The sequence below is a fragment of the Lagopus leucura genome, unplaced genomic scaffold (assembly GCF_019238085.1).
Source record: "Lagopus leucura isolate 7727_CA_CO unplaced genomic scaffold, USGS_WTPT01 Super-Scaffold_100014, whole genome shotgun sequence".
Classification (NCBI taxonomy): Eukaryota; Metazoa; Chordata; class Aves; order Galliformes; family Phasianidae; genus Lagopus; species Lagopus leucura.
In genome coordinates, this window is record NW_024962268.1 from 10,919,816 (window position 1) to 10,938,831 (window position 19,016).

At 38.0% G+C, this 19,016-nt stretch overlaps 1 protein-coding gene across 1 annotated transcript in view; it reads right to left on the minus strand.

Moving 5' to 3' along the window:
• The window catches only part of NDUFS4 (NADH:ubiquinone oxidoreductase subunit S4), a 45,330-nt gene extending 27,095 nt beyond the window's left edge, over positions 1-18,235 (minus strand). Inside the window, exon 1 of the mRNA XM_042875255.1 lies at positions 18,122-18,235. Within this exon, the coding sequence (XP_042731189.1) occupies positions 18,122-18,207 (86 nt within the window). The 5' untranslated portion in view covers positions 18,208-18,235. The remainder of the gene's footprint in view (positions 1-18,121) is intronic.
• Between the last annotated feature and the right edge of the window lie 781 nt (positions 18,236-19,016).

The following is a 19,016-nucleotide window of genomic DNA, read 5'->3' on the forward strand; positions in this document are numbered from 1 at the left end:
AGCTTTTCCTTGCTCTACGAAAAGGTCTGAGGAAAACATGAAGGGTTTGAGTTTGCCAGGATTGGAGTAATTAGGCTGATCAGAATCACACATTTTCTTTGTAATATAAATGCAATTTGAACAAATTCTCAAATTGAGTTTGAGCCAGCTTTTTAATATGAAAAAGCATTTAGCAGCTCTAAAAAGCATAAAAGCCATGCCCTTCCAAATTATTTCCACTCAGATTATGCCATCTGACATACTTTTTACTCAGGTGACTGCTCATTTTAGAAATTTCTTCCTTTGCAGAAAAGATAAAAATTCATACCATTACAGTTGAGAGGGAAAAACACATATAAGTAAAAACCCCATCAGATAAAAAGTGGGCAGAATCTTTCTCTGTGATACTACTACACTGCACACAGGATGAGTTAATGTTTTTGCACAAGGTGTCTCTGTCAGATGGGATAAATTGGAAGGCATCCCACCTTACAGCTCTCCATGATGTTTAGCTCTCTTCTTCAAAGGCAGATAGACAGTTTTTGCTAACAAGTCAATTTCTGCTCCTTTTCACCACTTCAGAAAAAGTTCACCTATCCCTGGAATTAGTAACCCTCTTCCCTTAAATATCATCTGTCTGCTGAAGTCTGAATTAAAGGGAGGTTGAATTTTCTTTAAGAACTTTGTAATTGAAAACTGTTTGAAAACAGGTACTTGAACAGACAGAGTTTGAAGCATAAGTTCATGGAGGACTCTGTGTAAGAATACATAAAACATCAGCTTTGCTTTAAAGATGACAGACTCCTGGTGCTATCATTTGTTCCATCTGTCATAGGAAAGTATCCTAGAGCATAGAAATATCAGCAACTTGAAACTATCATGCAATCTGAAATATTACTATTTAAAAGTTAATAAAAGTGTTACTGTTTCCCAGAGAACGTATTTAATTTTCACCAAGTTTCCTTGCACAGTTTCCCCTATGCCAGACATTAAGTTTAGGAAGGAAACCTCTTTCCCATAAAGCCTCTTTTGGAACTCCCACAATCGTAAGTATCATATCATCATACATATTTTCCCTCAGAAATCAGTCATACAGTCTTGACAACACTTACTTAACCTTTAAATTTAATGAATGTATGACCTAAATACCTCAAGTGACTACTCCATCTCAACCTTTTAGTCTGTCCCCAACAATAAAACAATTCTCACAAGATTTCTAATTAATACTTAATTGTGCCCACATACACCCTGAACCTTTAGATGGCTTCTCTGACAGACCAAACTGCAGAAGTACAAAACATACTTTTTATTATTTCAGCTCCTTGTGACTCTCCTTTCTTCTCATCTCTGGAACTGTCATCTGCTTTTCTCTTTTTTTCTTTCCAAGCAACTTGGCTTAACGTCATCGCATTTTGCCTTTTTCAGCTTCTTAGGCTTTCTTTTTCCTCTGGCCAAAAATCTCAGGTTAACACCCCAAGAGGAGAAAGTCCCATTTCCCACTCTGTTCCACAATGAAGCAAACTCTGATTTAAAATTACTGTACACAGAATATTTTAAATAAGTATATTAGTATTTTAATTCTAAAGTTCAGAAACCCTACAGAGAGTTTTATACATAACAGCTAGTAACAATCAAGCTTTCTATCTTCTAGGTTAATTAATCTCCCATCCAAAATACAGATCAGACAAAACTTCCTTCACACTATCTATCAAACAAAGTCAGATGAGACTCCAAGCTGGCCAAAGCTCCACTGCAGATCTGCGTAAGCATTTTTCTTACAGTGAGTTCCCTACTGATGAACAAACAAGCTTTAAGTGCAAAAGCTGGGGCTTATTAGAATAGTTAGCCTTTTAAAACAAATGAACAAAAAACTCAAAGTGACTTAGACAAAAGTAAAATTAAGGTTTATTAAAAAGTCACTCATGTCCTCTCTGATCTTCCTAGTACTTTCCCACACGCTCAGTATGAGGCTAATCAACTCTGTAGCTTCTTGGACTGTAGGAAACCTTACACAAGTTCTTCTAGTCTCTAAGAAGGCTTTATTTCTGCCAACAAGGAGGCCTGGCTGCGGCTGCTGGAGACGCATCTGGCACCAACTCCCTTTTCCTCAAGGACATTTCCTCTCTTAAATATAGTCACCGTATTAATGGAAGATACCTGTTTTGTTCTTTGAACATTAACACGAACACAAAGGTATCTTTGTCTTTCCACAACACAACTAACTTGGCACGAAGCTGGAGTAGGTCCATCACCATCTAGAACATCATTTGGTTTACAATTACAAAAGTGATATTTCCTCCCTTCCCTTCCCAAATGTGTTGAGCATTTGAATTCCTTGAATCTGATCTACAAGATCCTGCATAGCTGTTTCACACTATCATCATTTAATCATTTCTATTATTTAGGATCATTTCACTATAATAATGTCTGCATTTCACTTAAAATACAACTGTTTATAATACAATTTAGCACGAGTCTAATCATGGCCTACGTCAGCATGAAGTTTATTTTAAGATCTGCTATAAAACAGGACACTTCAATTACATTTCTGGGTTTCAGTGTTAAGAATTTTCAAAAAGATAGGGTAACTTTTTCTTCCCTAACACAGTCCTTTAGAGAAGCATTATAGACATGAACATTACATCTAGACTGGACTATTGTTAGGACTCGTTGTTTTAAAATCTCACAGTATATTTAAAGTTCTTTTATACTGAACAAACAGAGAGGAATAGAAAATTGGCAAAGGGTACTCTACACGGTCTTCTTGGTAAATATTTGTAAAAAAAATACTTTCCCATCAGCTCAATAATATTGAATGAATTAATGATGAATAGAACTGAAACTCTGTATTTGTAGACTTCAAAAAATTCAGTAAGTTTTACTTATTTTGGAAAAACCATGATCAGCTACCCACATGGATGTCTTCTACAGGAAGAGGTCACTCCTCTTCTACAGTCAGTAAAGTCACAGATCGATTCTGTAACTCTGCTAGACAAATGGAGGGGCCCATTATGAAGGCATACGAAATTCTTCTATACCCAGTACAGCACGTTCACCAGTGCATAGTCTCTTGACTACCCTACCCCATTATATAACAAGGAAACAACAGAGTTCCTTGCTTCTATGGACATATGTCTCTTCTTCCATTTCTGACAGTAGAGGCCTCAGCTCTGCTGATACCATTAATTAGTTCTGTTGAACTGGAACAACCAAATAGTTGAGCACAGAAATTTTCTGTGATACTAGGATAAAGGAAATTAAGACATTTGGCTTAAACTTTTACCTAGTAACTTTGGATATCTATAGTCAACTTTTTAAAATTATCAAACATGAAGTTTTTAAGAGTCTGCTAACAACCAGTATTTAACACCCATATGATCTGTTTATTTAACCACACAAGCTTAAGTCTTGCAGAACAGGATGCCAGCCACAGAGGCTCTGGAAATCTCAAAAGAAATACCCACAAGCCTAGCAGAAGGTGACAAGCAGCCATATTCACAAGACATGAGTCTGCCTTCCACAAAGAGCAACACTTACCGGAATGTTATACAACACCAATATACAAAAACTTATATTTACCTGATCTAATCTAAGAGTTGAGACTGAATTCATGGCAGGAAAAAAAAAAGACTCCTTAACCTCTTTGAGCAACACATCTGACTGTTTGATCTATTAGCACCCCCTTTTGGTCAACTGTTGGAGATATACTAAACAAAAAGTAGATTCTATGGCATACATAATCAGATCACAGCATAGAGACCAAAAAAAAAAAAAAAAAAAAAAAAAAAAAAATCCAAGAGAAAGACTCAGGAAAAATGAAAGTACTCATTAAGAATTAAGTCTACATGGAGTTTTAAGTAATCTGTGACTGAATGATCAAAATGACCAGCAGGTGTGCATATACAGATGCTGTACCAAGCCCTCTGACGCGCAAAATAGGTAACCATTCTTAGAAAGCCAATTTCTTTATTATTTATGATTATTATGGCATTTATTAGGAACAACAAAATTTAATTTACATGGTTTATAGTCACCATAAAAACTGAAATTCTGAACAAGTACAACATGGAAAAACTGCCAGGTCAGAACTCTCCACAGCACCCAACCTAGCCACATGCTGTAATTTAATAAACTAAAAACAAGTTAGTATAATGTTCTTTCATGTATAATGAACAGGTCATCAGTGACCTGTTAAATCATTTCAGATACAGTTCAGATCATGGCATTCAAGTCTAATACAATGCATTTTTATACAGAAGGCTCATAAAGCTGAACTTGTAGAAGATAAAATACAATGGGATGATTTATTGGTAATAGATTTATTACTGAAATACTGCAACTAAAGTGACAATGACTTATCAAACTCGATGATACCATATTTCATCCAGGATATATTTATTATTCTTACAACATAAACAAAATATAGGATAGTTTATAATACCAAACAGTCCATGTGGAATCCATGTGGTTCTGTTTTGTAGTATAACCTGCATGACTAGCTTCTGGCTTTGGAGGTGAAGCAAATTTGCCACTTACACACAGTTACATTCTCAAACATTAATGGTAATACTTGCTTGCAAAACAATGCTAAGTTATAAACACTGCAAAGATGGTTTCTGGATGAATAAAAGGAACACTGAATTGTTTAACCTATACTACTGCCATTTCTATATTAAGCAGCAAAAAAAGACCAATGTTGAAATAGAAATGTATAAACACTACATAAGAACATAAAAGGTCATATGCAAAAAATATATATATTCCAGGTGTGAGTTTAATAACCAGGGCAGGAACTTTGTGCTTTATTGTCAGGCAAATCTATTTACAAAAAGAAGCACTAGTCATCTAAATACACTGAATAAACAGGACAATAACTTCTAGCATTTGACCTGTGGCTTAGCGTGCATTTTCAAAGCTAAATGCTAAACTGGTTTGCCTTTGGAAATGTGACCTTGTTTAATATTTCTAAGTACTAAGTACTTTAGTTCTTTTGGGTTCTACTGTAATTATCCCACAGAGAAGGAAATCCCTGCAACAGCCGGGGAAAAATTCACAGAGCTAGCACAGGCTCACACGAGCACCTGGGCAAACACGGGCTTCATAGCCAAAAATAACTTTGAGAAAGCCCCAGGATGACACCAGACTGTTTCTCAACCCTCTTGTATACAAAGTCATTAATTGGATCTGATGTCATGCAAGTGCTTCTAGATCCCTTTATGCAAATAATTCAAATTATTCTAGCCTAGGCCAGACAGCAGTGTACAGACTATAGAAATACTTTAGAGAATGGGGCTTAGAACATTAAGAATTACCCCAAAATGTTTAAGTAATAATTGTAGTAATCATAAAACTCACTAGGAAGGGAGATTTGATGTATTATCTTTTCAGCAATATGATCTATAATTTATAAGATGTTCATGGACTGTCAGGTGGCAGAGGACCAATTAATAACTGCCACATGTGCAGTTGCCAATCATCAACTTTTCATTACACAATACTCTTAAGCACAAAACCTTATCTTAGAAATTCATCTCAGATCACACAGTTGAGAAGGAAGACTGCCTGTGGACCAGTGGAAACCTCTTGTAGGCAAGTCAGCTGAAAGACAAGTAATACCAGAAATGCTGCATAGCCTGTATCAACTATCAACTGAATATTATATTATTTAAGGAAATGCAGTTATGTTCCTGTCATTTACAGTGATTTAAATGAAAATGTAAATGACTTCTTCGATTTTTGTAACTATGAATCCACTTCACTACTCCTCCTGTCTCAACTTTTCCTTCTTTTTTTTAATCTGAGGGCATACTATACAGAGTTTTATTTATTCTTTGTCTGCTTCTAATTCCAAAAGCTCTTACTGCTGTTTTGTTAGAAAGCCGAATAAAGCTAACAAGGAAGGGGGGAAAGCAATGTGGGGAGTAAAGACAAAATACACAGGTGACATATTTGCTGTTTGTTCGTAGTAAATGTCAAGTTTCTCCCCACACACACATTCATATAACTAGACAGTAACTAAAAACTGTGCTCTCTTTATAGCAAGAACAACAAAAGTCAAAGGGTTTAATTCCAAAACTGTGAGGAATGAAACTAATGTTCCACAGCCCACCTCTGTGTTAGGGAAGTCCATGCATTTTGAACAAGAGCCTTTGAATTATGTAAAACTAAACAAGAAATGCAAAGATACAGGAATCTTCACTCAAATTGTTCTACGGCAAATTATGGTGTTGTTTTTTGGCCCCATTCTCTTGATTTTGCCTTCCTATTTAACCAAATGTACAAGTTTAGGCAACAACTATTCAAATAATCTCAATGTAATCTCAAAGTCTATTAAACATAGCTGATAAATTAAGACAAAGTCTTTTTTATTTTAATGTCCTTAAACATTTCTAGCGTAAACTACTCAATTGTATGTAGGTCAGTCTGAAATTAGTACCTCCTGTTTATTTCCGTGGAAACTACAACAGAGACAAAGAGCACAATAACACTATTTGACAAAGCAAATTCTCAACTACAAAACACTGTTCTTCAACACCGTCATCACTGTTACCTGTGCATTTTTGCCAGCAGTAAGAGCTCTTCATTTTGTGGTGTAACAGCTGTGCCTGGCCATGCAGTAAAGTGGCTTGCCTTTCATGTCACTGTTGCCACTAATGAAACACACCACTCACCACTTTACTGTGCTCACATCCACTGTGTGGTCTCCACAAACTTTGAGTGACCACTGATGAATGTCAGTGGATACCACTTCTTACACATGGAAGAATTCAGTAACACAACTTCACAGAATCATAGAATCACTGAAGTTGGAAAAGATTACTAAGATCGTCAAGTTCAACCATGCTACCACACTCACTAAACCATGTTCCTCAGGGCCGCATCTACATGCTTCTTGAATACCTTCAGGGGTGGTGAATCCACCAGTTCCATGGGAAGCCTGTTCCAGTGCACTGCCACTCTTTCTGAGATTTTTTTTTCCTGATTTTAATATCTGCCTTTTGACAGATTATCAAATCTACAATTCCTTGGAGTTTCATCCAGGACTGAAGGGGCAGCAGCAAGCCCTACGCACCAAATGGAGATAGCAGTTTGCCACAGGCATGGAATAAAAATCCTATATTGAAAAGAAGTTTTACACAGACAGTCTCAAAACTGTACAACTTATAGAATTCTTTCTATTTGACTAGATTTCCAGAATTAGGAAGTGAAGCTCTGATTCTACCCTGGAAGACATATTCAAAACAGTGAAATCAAAGCAATTTACTACACTGAATATAATGGGTAAGAGATTTAATCGACCAGACAAGGGGAAAAACACTGCTGAAAAAGTCCTTTCTTGCATCAAGAACTGGAAGAAATTAATCGGCACTTCCATGTCAGATGCCACTGTGTCAGACTGCCCCTCTGCTGCCACCTGTCATATAGCAACAACATGGAATGGAACATTGTTGGGAGTGGTAACCTCTACTGCTGTACCACCAATGCTGGCCTCTGATTTGTGGGCCAATAGAAAAAAGTAAGAGGCATCGCTTTCAGAATGGGCCCCGTATTAAGAATCAAGTATCACAGCAAAACTATGGTTTATAATTGTTCATAAAAGTCAATTAATCTACATGGTTAGTAAGCCTTTGCTGTTGGGCAGCAATGAAAAAAAAATTACTCTAGAGCTGTCAATTTTTGTTTGTATTATTTCATAAACAATACAGCCAAATGGCTCACAAATGGAACGTGACAGACAGAAGATCACTCTTCCAAATCACACACTTTCAGCAGTTGTTTTAGATGAGAGTGAGATAATCCAGCTAAAACTGAGGATAATTTCACTCTTTCTTTGTCCACTTCATCTTAGCCATTTTACTCTTTGGTTTCCCTCCTGAAATACCACACAACTTAATCTTCTACAGCTCATTATTTTCTCTTTCTGACTGTCCACGTTATTCCTTCACTGAAATACTCCAACTCCTCCATTGTACACACTCCTGAGTGGAACAAACATGATATTACAATAATTCTTTGCTTACTGAGCAACATGAAGATACACCAGTGATGCCATCTGACATGCAAGAATAATAATAATTTGAGTTTTCAAGTCAGCTTGTGCTGAATAAAACATGCTGGAGACACAAGCTGGCTGCCAGACCATGTGTGTCAGGGCCCTGAGGACACCAACAGGCCTTAGAAAATCTGACCAGTCCTACCATGGGTCTCTGAACACACCAGGAGATCCATTTAAGCTCAGCTCCGGATCTTCAGTCCATACCTGAGTGACATGATTAAGTGTATCTTTCTACAGCCCTGGCTCTGGCTCCTGCCTCAATCGATCACTCAACTTACAGTATCTCTCCTGCCACTTTTTGACCTTGTTGCCTGGATGGACTTAGATACATTGCAGCTTGTTTTCAAACTTGTATCTGGCTCTCATCTCCTAATTGGAGTCCCTAGGTGGACCCTGGACCTGGCTTATCCCTTAGCTATACCTGGGACTGTTGGCAGATCCTATTATCAGCATCCAGTTCTGCTTATGTTGAGATGACTGCCCTGATCAGTGAGGGCACTGTCCTTGCTTGGATCACCTCTAGCTTCCAGCTTACCTTCCAGCTTACCTTCCTTTCAGAAACAGCTGGATTTAATGCTTCCTTACAACTTGATAATCATGATTTCCTATTAACTGCAGCTTCAACCATTTCATGTAATGTATTTGCATTTGTTTTTTAGCATCACTACTTTCAAAACAAACCAGAAGACTTAATTTTTACCTAGTTTCTCTATAAAGACCTAATTTATATTTTATCACTTTCTAAAAAGATACTAACAACACAGATTTTTGTGGGGAGACCAGCACGATCAATTACCTCCTACAATATACACTTGCCTTTAGGTGTGCAGGTAGCTGCAACCTACATGGCTTATGAAAGCATCTCCAATTGAAGTTTTACAAAGTTATCACATCAAAACTTCAAACATGAGTTTACATGCAAAGATGATTAGTAGCTACATGGTGCCAGTTTAGAAAAAAAGAAGCTTCACCTGCAGCATACCATATAAATCTCTGCAGTCTTGAGACAACTACTCATGAAGGAGAATTTACTGTTTGGCACAAGAGTAACTGTTAAGTTACTTAAATGACACCTACTTCAAAAGAATAGTTGACTGCACTGTTGTTCCATAATTATCTTTATTATTTTCTTTCAATTTAAAGCTGTTAAGGTAAACACTTCTTACAATCATTTTTTTGAGAACTCACCTATGAGATAAAAGTAACCTAATCAGCTACTGCTCCTGTATTTCTGTGCTCTCCTGTACTTTTATTTATACACTGACTCCCTCCCACTCCACTGCTACTACAAAGGGAAAGCCGTTTCCTAGCCTTCTTTCACAGTCCTACCATCTGAGTGGCTATTAGTAATCTGGAAGGAGACTACTGCGGAATAAACCCTTAAGGCAAAACTAGTACTTCAAATTGGTACCTCATTCTTGAATTCCAGTACAGAGAGCAACATTCAGACTACTTGTCTCTTTCTCTGGTAGGCACAATCAACATCGACTGTATTACAAAGCATTACTGCTGCTGAATTTCCCTGTGGATAACTTGTGTGGTACATACAAATACACCTTGAACACATGGCACAACAGTCAAAACCACTACATCAGGAGCTGTTTCTTTTCTTAGTTCAAAATATTCCCGTTCTACTGAAGGGAGTAAGGCACTTCTTTGTTGTTAGGTCATTAAATACAACTCCAGTTTCATAACAAGAAATGGACTTCTGAAGATCGTTGAATTCAGACCAAAGTATCCATAAAATCTTCATTTAGAACTACTGAAATGCTAAAAAAGACGGAGAATTAAACAATTATTCTATGCAATAGTTTTTTTATATACTTCAATATAAATGGCATCGCTAACACTAGCAGAACATTATCTTATCAGATTCATAGCAAATGCCAATCATCAGAAGCATGTAAGTGCTGCGAATGCATTAATAAAAGATCAGACTTAAAATATTTAATATAAAATCATACGTGAGTTTAAAAAAATTAGTAGAAACTGTTCATGAAATCTTTCATAGAAACCCTGCAAGAATAACCAGCTGCAAGAAGTGTTTGCCCACACACATTCTGGAGCTGCCTACAGTCCGTCTAGTCTAGTCAGAAGTTAATTTACTTCCTCAGCATCAGTTGCAGGTCAAGGGAACATTACAGCATACACAAATTACTGCAGCTATGCATGGCCTGTTAACAAAATAGTAACTAAACATACTTTTGTACTGGCTAGGAGAGAGCAACTGCACCTAAAAGTTCAGACAAAAGTACGCCACTATTTCTTAAGAAATATGAAAATATGCATTATAAAGATAACAATGGTTAAATTTTCAGATTGACACCTGCTAATTTAATGGTACTTTTTAATAAACAATAATGGATGCGATCCTAACACGGTCGGGATACTTTGTGACATATTTAGAATCCAATTCTTAGTAAAATTTAAAAAATTCTATCAAAATCCACTCCACTATTATGAGAACAAAAGAATATATGCAGATTAGATGATAAAAATAAGCTCTTAATAATTATATAAATTTACTGAAACTGTCAGTATAAAAGATGTTTCTGAATTTGTTCTCATTTTCAGAAAAACTATTCGTAGTAGCTTTGAACTTTCCCGCTCAGCACTTCTGTGCATGCAACTTTTCTCTTCTAACAGCTGATTTTGTTTACAACTGCCAGTTTGGTCAACAGCAGAAAAATCAATAGCCACTGTGTGAGCTGTTGTTTCTTTAACTTCTAATTTTTCTCAGAATACGCAAGTTCAATTTCAGGCCTTATGTTAACAAAAACAAACAAACAGAAGAAGAAAAAAAAGCACATAGACATGGTTCAGAAATGCACAAGTTCTATTCTTAAGAACAGATTCTTTCTTCCATCACTAAGATCAGCATAAAGCACAGTAACTATGAACAAGAGATCCTGTCCCTCTCAGACAGAACTGAGTAATAATTTTGCTTCTTTTTTTTTTACATAATTTTTTAAAATTTTTTACATCTTTTACAATTTACCTTACACCTAACACTATTTGAAAGCATGCTTAATGTTCACAAATTCCTTAAATAAACAATATTAACAGACAACCTGTCACAGGTCAGGGATGACTAGAAATTATAACTACACAAAATAGATTATTTGTTCACTGAATAAGACATCAGCAAAAAGAATATCCAAAATTCTGAATATAGCTGTAAGTTTATTATACCAGTCATGTTATTTGTAATTTGTATTTCAATCTTCACTCATTAACATGGGTTTAAAAACAGGCATGATTACCCACAGTGCTACAGGGGAGACCTAGTGCACTGGCCTAATATACTAACATCTATACACTGGTACAATATTTCCTCCCAGAAAAAGCAATGCCAGATACTTATTTCAGTTGTACCTTGAGTGAACGATCAAAGCCAATTGATGAGTATCAATTAAATTCATGAGTTACTTCTTTTTTTGGACTCTAAATTATCCTGAATCTCATTTGTACATTTTGCTAGTGTCTGCTTATGTGAAGAACAGCTTTGAAAGTTCCCACAAGTCCCTACAGTTCCTTGTAATAGAGCCCCGAAACACCATCTTTTGGGCAACCACATAAAAATTCTGCAAATATTACACTGACTTCAGATTTATATCAGGAAAATATGGTCAGTTAAGTCATAACATTCAAACATACATTAAGAGAACTTCATGGTCATTCCTACCAAAAAGTATTTTCCCAGACTAAGTTAAACATGCTGAACAGCATACACTAAAACAATGCAACTAAAGCACATTTTATTATTTTGTTGACAGATTTGAAATGCTAGCTATTGACAGATAGCATTCAAATTCCCCTACTCCATAAATCTATACAGCATTTCTTAATCTATAGTTTTCCTGATTTATTTGACAGAAAATGATTTAAGTCACTGTAGCATGTTTAACAAAAACAAAAAAACAAACAAATAAAAAAACAACTCTCAAGCTGAGAGATACCAAAGATCTGGTATTAAGAAATATCACCACAAAATCCATCTTTAGAGAAGCTCATTGCTTTTTTTGTTTGTTTTATTCTAAAATAAGAGTCCTTCTCAAACTCAGGATCAGAGCCTATTTTAAACTGGTTAGTCTCTAAGGAAAATACTACAGCCCTCTGCCTTAGGAAATTAGTGACAACAAACTTAATCTGACCTTAATTTTTATTCCTCTCAATCTCTACTCCTCTACAGATCTCTAAAGCACAAGGAAGATCTACAAGTCAGTAGAGTATGAAAAAGTTATTTTAGCAGGAAGTAATGTTTTTTGTTTGTTATTTTTTTTTAAATATGCCAGACTTCAGGTAAGTGATCCGTAGTTCTAAGCCTAAACTGGCTAGCTGCCACTGGGCTGATAATAAAGGCTTTCAGATATTTTACACTAGAGGCAAGCCTACAGCTTATTTAGTATTCATCTGCCAAAATAAACATACCTTAGAAGTCTTCCTTCTTTTCTCTATTAAACCTTGTATTTCTAGAAAGGCTGTCACTCCTCCTTTGGGTTTCTAATTCCAAAAGTGAAGGAAACAAATATAATTAAAGTAAGTCACTCTAAGTTATATTCTCAGTATAAGCAGCAATTTAAGAAGTTTCGTCAGGAATGTTCCGCTGTCATCACTTCCTGCTCTATTTACTTTTCTCCAATTACATTAGAAATACAGCTATTCCCAGAAAACAAAACAAAACAAAAGCCCACGGCCTTCTTTCCTTTTCCCCCTTCTGAAATTTTGGCCTTCCACACCTCTTTTCCCTCTTACATCCTCACCTTTCTACTGATCCTCAACCTAGAACAACAATGAAGCTATCTGAACTTTATGAAATATTATGGGAAACCAACATGGTAATAAGGACAAGAATTAGGAGGTTAAAGCATATGAAACATACTATTTTTTACTTCTGTGTTCCTCTCATCTGTAAAAGACTTCATCTTGATAGCAACATTTTAATATTCTGAATGTTTCACTTTATCCAAACTTTCCCATTCTTGACTGAGCCTTTCCAAAGCCTCCTCCTTCTCTGCTAAAGGAAACAAGGAACAGGCCACCTTGCTCCCCACACTGCTTAAAGTGGGAAATAAAAAACACAACTCTGGCTCACAGGAGTTGCTCTAACCTAGCATGGATATGCATATCCACTAATGATAGACCAGTCATGCTGGCTCATCAGCTCTTGCAGGACAGTAGCAAGTAAGAGTTATTAATTTTGATATTGTATAGAATGCACTATAATAGTACTCAAATTATCCTATCTGTCAGAAATCTTCCCTGTCTTTTAAAGCATGCAAAACTGATGGAGTTCTTCCTTCACTATAAACAGCGACCAAAACATCATTAAGAGACAAGTTGTTATAAAAAAAATAGCCACAGGTGATGCTTTCAATCATGGTGAATACATAAGATTTGGCTACTACACTCCCTTGTATCCACACACAGTTATTGTTTGAATAGTGTGAACAGTCAAAAGGGATGGGTTTTTCATGAAGTATGCACTTAATTATATGCAGCATTTACTTTTACATTACTGTTCTAGACTATCTGCAAGATCAGACAAAGACTCGCTGCTGCTTACAGTTTTGTTTTTAAACTGATATTCACTAATTGTACAAATAGCAGTGTTTTTAATCTTTTTATCCCCATTATATATTTGTCTCTCCAGACATTTCACTCAAGTCCTCAGGTCTGCTCCAAACCTTCACTAAAATCTGACGACTAAGAAATTCATTCAGCATTTTGGTTTACAGCTGTACTAATGTGTACTAATACAGTTTGATTCACCACACTTTCTCTGTGATATACATTAAAAACAAAATAGAAATTCAAAATTGAATTGTAAAATTCAAGTTAAATATATATATTTTAAAAGGCTTTTTTCCCTTTAAACAACCAAAGTACAACTTATACAGTAAAAGCAACATCCCCACCAACTTTGTATCCTTATCTTATCCAGAAATTTTAACCCAGGTAGCCTCTGTAGATGCAGTTATCCACTGGAATCAATTTTGACAAAATTAAATGTTGAGTACTATTTTTTTATTTGAAAAAAAATCAGAGCTTCTGATGTGTTTCAAAGTGAGAACACAACACTTACATTATCTTGTATGGCATATGTGAGAATGTGGCTAGCATGCACAACAGGTGGATGAAATAGTAAGAAAGACAACTTTTGTAATGTGTTATTACTCCAGATTTTTTTTTTTTTTTCTTTTTAAAGGCACTTAGGCTAGCACCGACAGTGGCTAAGCAGTGCTTTTATTAGCTAAGTACAGCCAAAGGATTGTGAACCTTTGTGCAGCCATCTGGTCAACCTGGATCTGGAAGATCTGGAAGACTGGGAAGTCTACTAAGCCACATACAACAAAATATGCAACAAAATATTCAACAAAAGGCAATGTTATTTTGAGGAAAACAAATAATTAAGAGAAAAAAAAAAACAGTATGAAAAGGTTAGTTATTCTCAGGGAAAATAAATGTAAACAAAAGATGAAACATTTTCTGTGTTATTGATGAAAAAGCAAGGTAGCAACTGAACAATGTGCTACGCTTCTTCTGCATTTAGAAGTCCTTTATTTTTCCACAAAAATGGCTTCCCCCTCTTTTTCTGTTTTGAGCAAACCTCTTGCCAACTTTGCATATGCAAATGGAAAAGTAATATTTAAATGGCATCCCAGATTTCCTCATTCTCTTGAGCATATGGCAAGAACTGAGTAACAGGCTTTTTACTCCACAAATATCCTTAATTCCTCACTCTGCTAATTTCAGGTGTCTATTATGATGAATTAGCAGAACATTTCTGATCAGCCTTAGTCTCTACAATACAATTACAAGAAACAGGCAATAAATTTTAAAGAACCATTATCTCTCACTGAAAAGTGGTAAGAACAATCCATTATTATAAAATGTATGGACTGTATAGCCAGATATTACATCTGCACATACAAAACATTCTGCTTCTGCAACATAAATGATTCTCTTTGTATCATGACTGTGATATCTTGTGAGACAAAGGGATCCTGAAATTCTAAGTGATTTTGGAATAGCTGATTCTCAATTTAGAATAAATTCATTTGTTCTTCAATGACAGAGCATTTAAAGTTCTCTTTTCCCAGCTTAACCTACCTACATTCTCTAATTCAGGGGAAAACTATGATCTTTCCCAAGTGAATGACATTTAAGAGTCTCTCCTTTGTTTTCCTCCTATTCACATGAAATCGTACCATTTAAGTTAAACCCTTAAATCAAATTCTGGCTCACAGCAACTGAGTGGTCAAACTTTATGTAATTTGGTAAGGCAGACACATAAGGTACATCCTTCCCACTGAGATCAAATTCAGACAAACACACTGAACATAACTTCAAGATCATGAAACAATAGATCTTACATTGTGAAAGCTTCAAAACTGCAATCTCAGTTGCTAACGCTCTATTAGGTTCACCTTGAGACAGAAGGATGGACTCAGTAACTGCTGCTTCAGTGATTTTAGCTAGACATGCATCATTTCCTAAGGATATCAGAAATGGTGCATGTACTCTTAACTTAGGGCTGAACAATTATTTCACAGTTGTGTTACTAAACATGGGTGCAGAATCACCAAGCCACTAGGACATGCAAATTCCGAAGTGCTTAATCATCAAATTGACACATTTAAACTTGGTGTTATAGGAAGATGTACTATGCATTTGTAAGAAACAAATATAACTCATGGAAATTAGAACAGAATCTCCTGGCAGTACTGGAAGATTCTCCAGGAAACTGGTTTCAAAATCATAAGGCAGCTAACTTATTCTGTAACTGCAGTTCCAAGAAGCATGGAACTATTGGAATTTGTGCAAATAAAAAACTATTAAAAAAGCAAAAACCACTTCAGATAAAACTCATGCTTTAAATTTTAAACTTTAATCCTACAGCGAGCAAACAACAACAGTATTACTCCCACAATTTTAGCTAACATCATGAATCTGTAATTTCAACATTACAGTGAATCCCAGAATGGCTGAGGTTGGCAGGGACCTCTGGTCTACACAGCCCAACAGCAGCTCCAGTAAGGACACCCAGAGCAGGATGTCTGAACCACATCCACACGGCTTCTGAAGATCACCAAGAAGCAGGCTCCACAACCTCTCCAGGCAGCCTGTGCCAGCACTCCATCACCCACACAGAACAGAGTGCTGCTTGGTGTTCAGGGGGAACTTATGGTGATCTATTTGTACCCACTGCCTCTTCTGCTGGCACTGGACACTACTGAAGAACCTTGCTCAATCTTCTTTTATCCTACCTTTAGACAGTTCTATATAATGATGAGAACCTCCCCCAAGCTAAATTCTCTTCTCCACACTGAATGGTCTCAGTACTCTCCTCCTTTCCATAAAGAAGAAAAGTGAGGCTGCAGGTCCTTTCTCATCTTCTTGGCCTTTTGCTGGACTCTTTTTGGTAACCCCAAGTTTCTCTTGTACTAGGGAGCCCAGAACTAGACACACTACTCTAGGTCTCCTGGTTCCAAGCAAAATTTTTTTCTCAGTCTTCTAGCATGCAATGACTGTAAAACTGTGTTAAACAAAGTAAAAGAGACTTGCAGTGCCTCTCCCTTCTTCTTCTCCAAAAACCTTGCAGATTTACAATCAGGCTACTTTCCCATGGAATGTGAAACATATATTCAACTTCTGCTGAGACAAGTATCTCCAAGATCCCTCTTAGTAAAATAAAATAAAATAAAATAAAGTAAAGGTACCCTAATACCATAATTCTCTTGTGGCAGGGCAGAAACCTAGGGCAGATCTTATCCCAGAAGAAATGACACCTTCAGAGTCCCTACCACACATCTCAATGCTATTCATTCCCACCTCTGTTACAGCCTACTATTTGTTCTGGAATAACTGCTTAGAAAATTGGGTGTTTCAAGCAAACACACACACACAAAAAAGCCTGGATGAGTTGACTGCTCCAGTGTACCACACAGTGGAGGAAACTTTTTGCTGACCAAAAATCATAAAACCATGACAATCAGCACTACAGGGAATGAAAGGAAGGGCAGAAACAAGCAGTCAGATGCAAACAGGAGGTCTCTGCACTAGCACAGACAAGTTCCTAAATTTATATTCACAGATTCCAGAGAATTTTGGTGAGACTGAAGGTTCATTTTCAGCGCTGTAAAAAAGGTGTCGATGTCATTTTAAAGGGGAACAGGAACCAATGGAACAGTCAGAGCATAATAAAAAGGGTAAAAATGAAGTAGTATGGCTACAGTCCTTTTACCTCTTCATGTGTGTGTATGCAGTTTCCTGCGTGTAGATTTAAATAAATAAACACATAGAAAACATGCACAGATATTTTAAATAATTACTGCAACTTTCCCTAACTAGGAAAGCAAACCCTTCATGGTAAACAGCAGTGAACTTCATTTGTTTTCCTGATCAGAAAAGATGTTATAAAACCTTGGGACATGCACAGAAGACACGCACAACTCTTCAACTACAAGCTGAGCAATGCATTAAGTCCTCGATAACGTCTCCTCTTCAAAAAAAAAAAAAAAAACAAAAAACAAAACAAAACAAAAAAATAAAAACAACCAATGACAAAGTGCCAGCAAAAAAATTAATAAGTGCTTTCCAGCATTATTTCATGGATGACAGTGAAGTGCCAGTGAAAAATCAGCTACGTATCGCCTGGGAAAACATTAAAGGCCTCGTTGAGAAGCTTCAAAGCAGCACGGGGCGAGGCGAGGGAAGTCTGCGGGAAGCCGGGCACAGCGGCTTCCAGGAGCTGCGGCCCGCGGACGCCGCAAGGACGAGGGGCGGGCGGTCACGGCGCGGAAGGACAGGCGCAGGCCTAGGAAGGCCTTCCCGCAGAAAGGCCTGTGCCGGCTGCCCGCTCGCAGCCCGGCCGCCCCCTGCTCGCGGAGTCAGCCCAGCTCCCAAGGCGGCCCCGGCGAAGCGCTAGGCCCTGCTCGGGCTGCTCGGGCTACTGGAGCGGCGCGGCCTCTCCGCGGGCGCGGCCTTTCCACGGGCGCGGCCTTTCCACGGGCCCGTCGGTGCGGGCCCGTCGGTGCGGGGCGGCCGCACTGCCGGCCGGCGAGCGCACGCGGTGCTCATTACCTGGCCGGCGACAGGCGGACCGCGGCGGCGCCGCTGCCCGCCACAAGGTGCCTCAGAGCCGCTGACATTGAGAGAGCCGCCGCCATGACGGTCGCCGCAGCCGCTGGAGGACGGCGTCGTCGCTGGGCCAAACCTCCTCCGCTCAGACAGGAAACGCGAAGGCGAGAGGGAGAGAAGGAGGGGGCAGGGCGCGCGCGGGAAGGCCGGCTGCGGCGGGCGCCGTGCCCCGGTCTGCTCTGACGTAATGCGGCGGGCCGGGCGTCGCAGCCCGAAGTGCGCGTTGCCCGTCAGGGCCGGGAGCCGCAGCGGCCTCTCGCCGCCGTGGTGCCCAAAGGCTGGGGCCGTGCATCCTGCACAAGTGCGTGAATCTGCCCCAACTGTGGCTCTGGTAACTTTGGCGCTGCTCTGTCTCATTCCATTTCCCAGTCAAAACGGCGTGCACCCTGCAGCCAAAGCTGAGCTCTGGTGTATCTTCTATGGAGCATGTTCTAGTTTTACTGTCTAAACTGCATTCTCGGTTCACTGCGGTAAACAAGCATTTAAACATAGGCTGTACTTACAGAAGCTCTGTTGTGATTTTAAACTACTTAATCTCTTGCAGATAAACAGGGAAGACCAGCAAGACCCCTATTCTCTTAAAGTCATATTTTTCACGTATTAGCTACAAAAGGCAAGTTGGTAACAGCACTTATATCCAGGAATACGATGCTGCATTTATAGTTGAAGAAGACAGATAAAGGAAGAGTCAGATACTGTTGTGTTCAGTGCCAAAACCTCAGATGACCTAGAGCTTCTGGAAACAGTGCTAGAGTGGGATTTGTAATACTGTGAGGGACTGAAAAGTTTCTGGTTCTGGAGAAGTCTGCATTCTTAATATTATATGTATTTAATACTG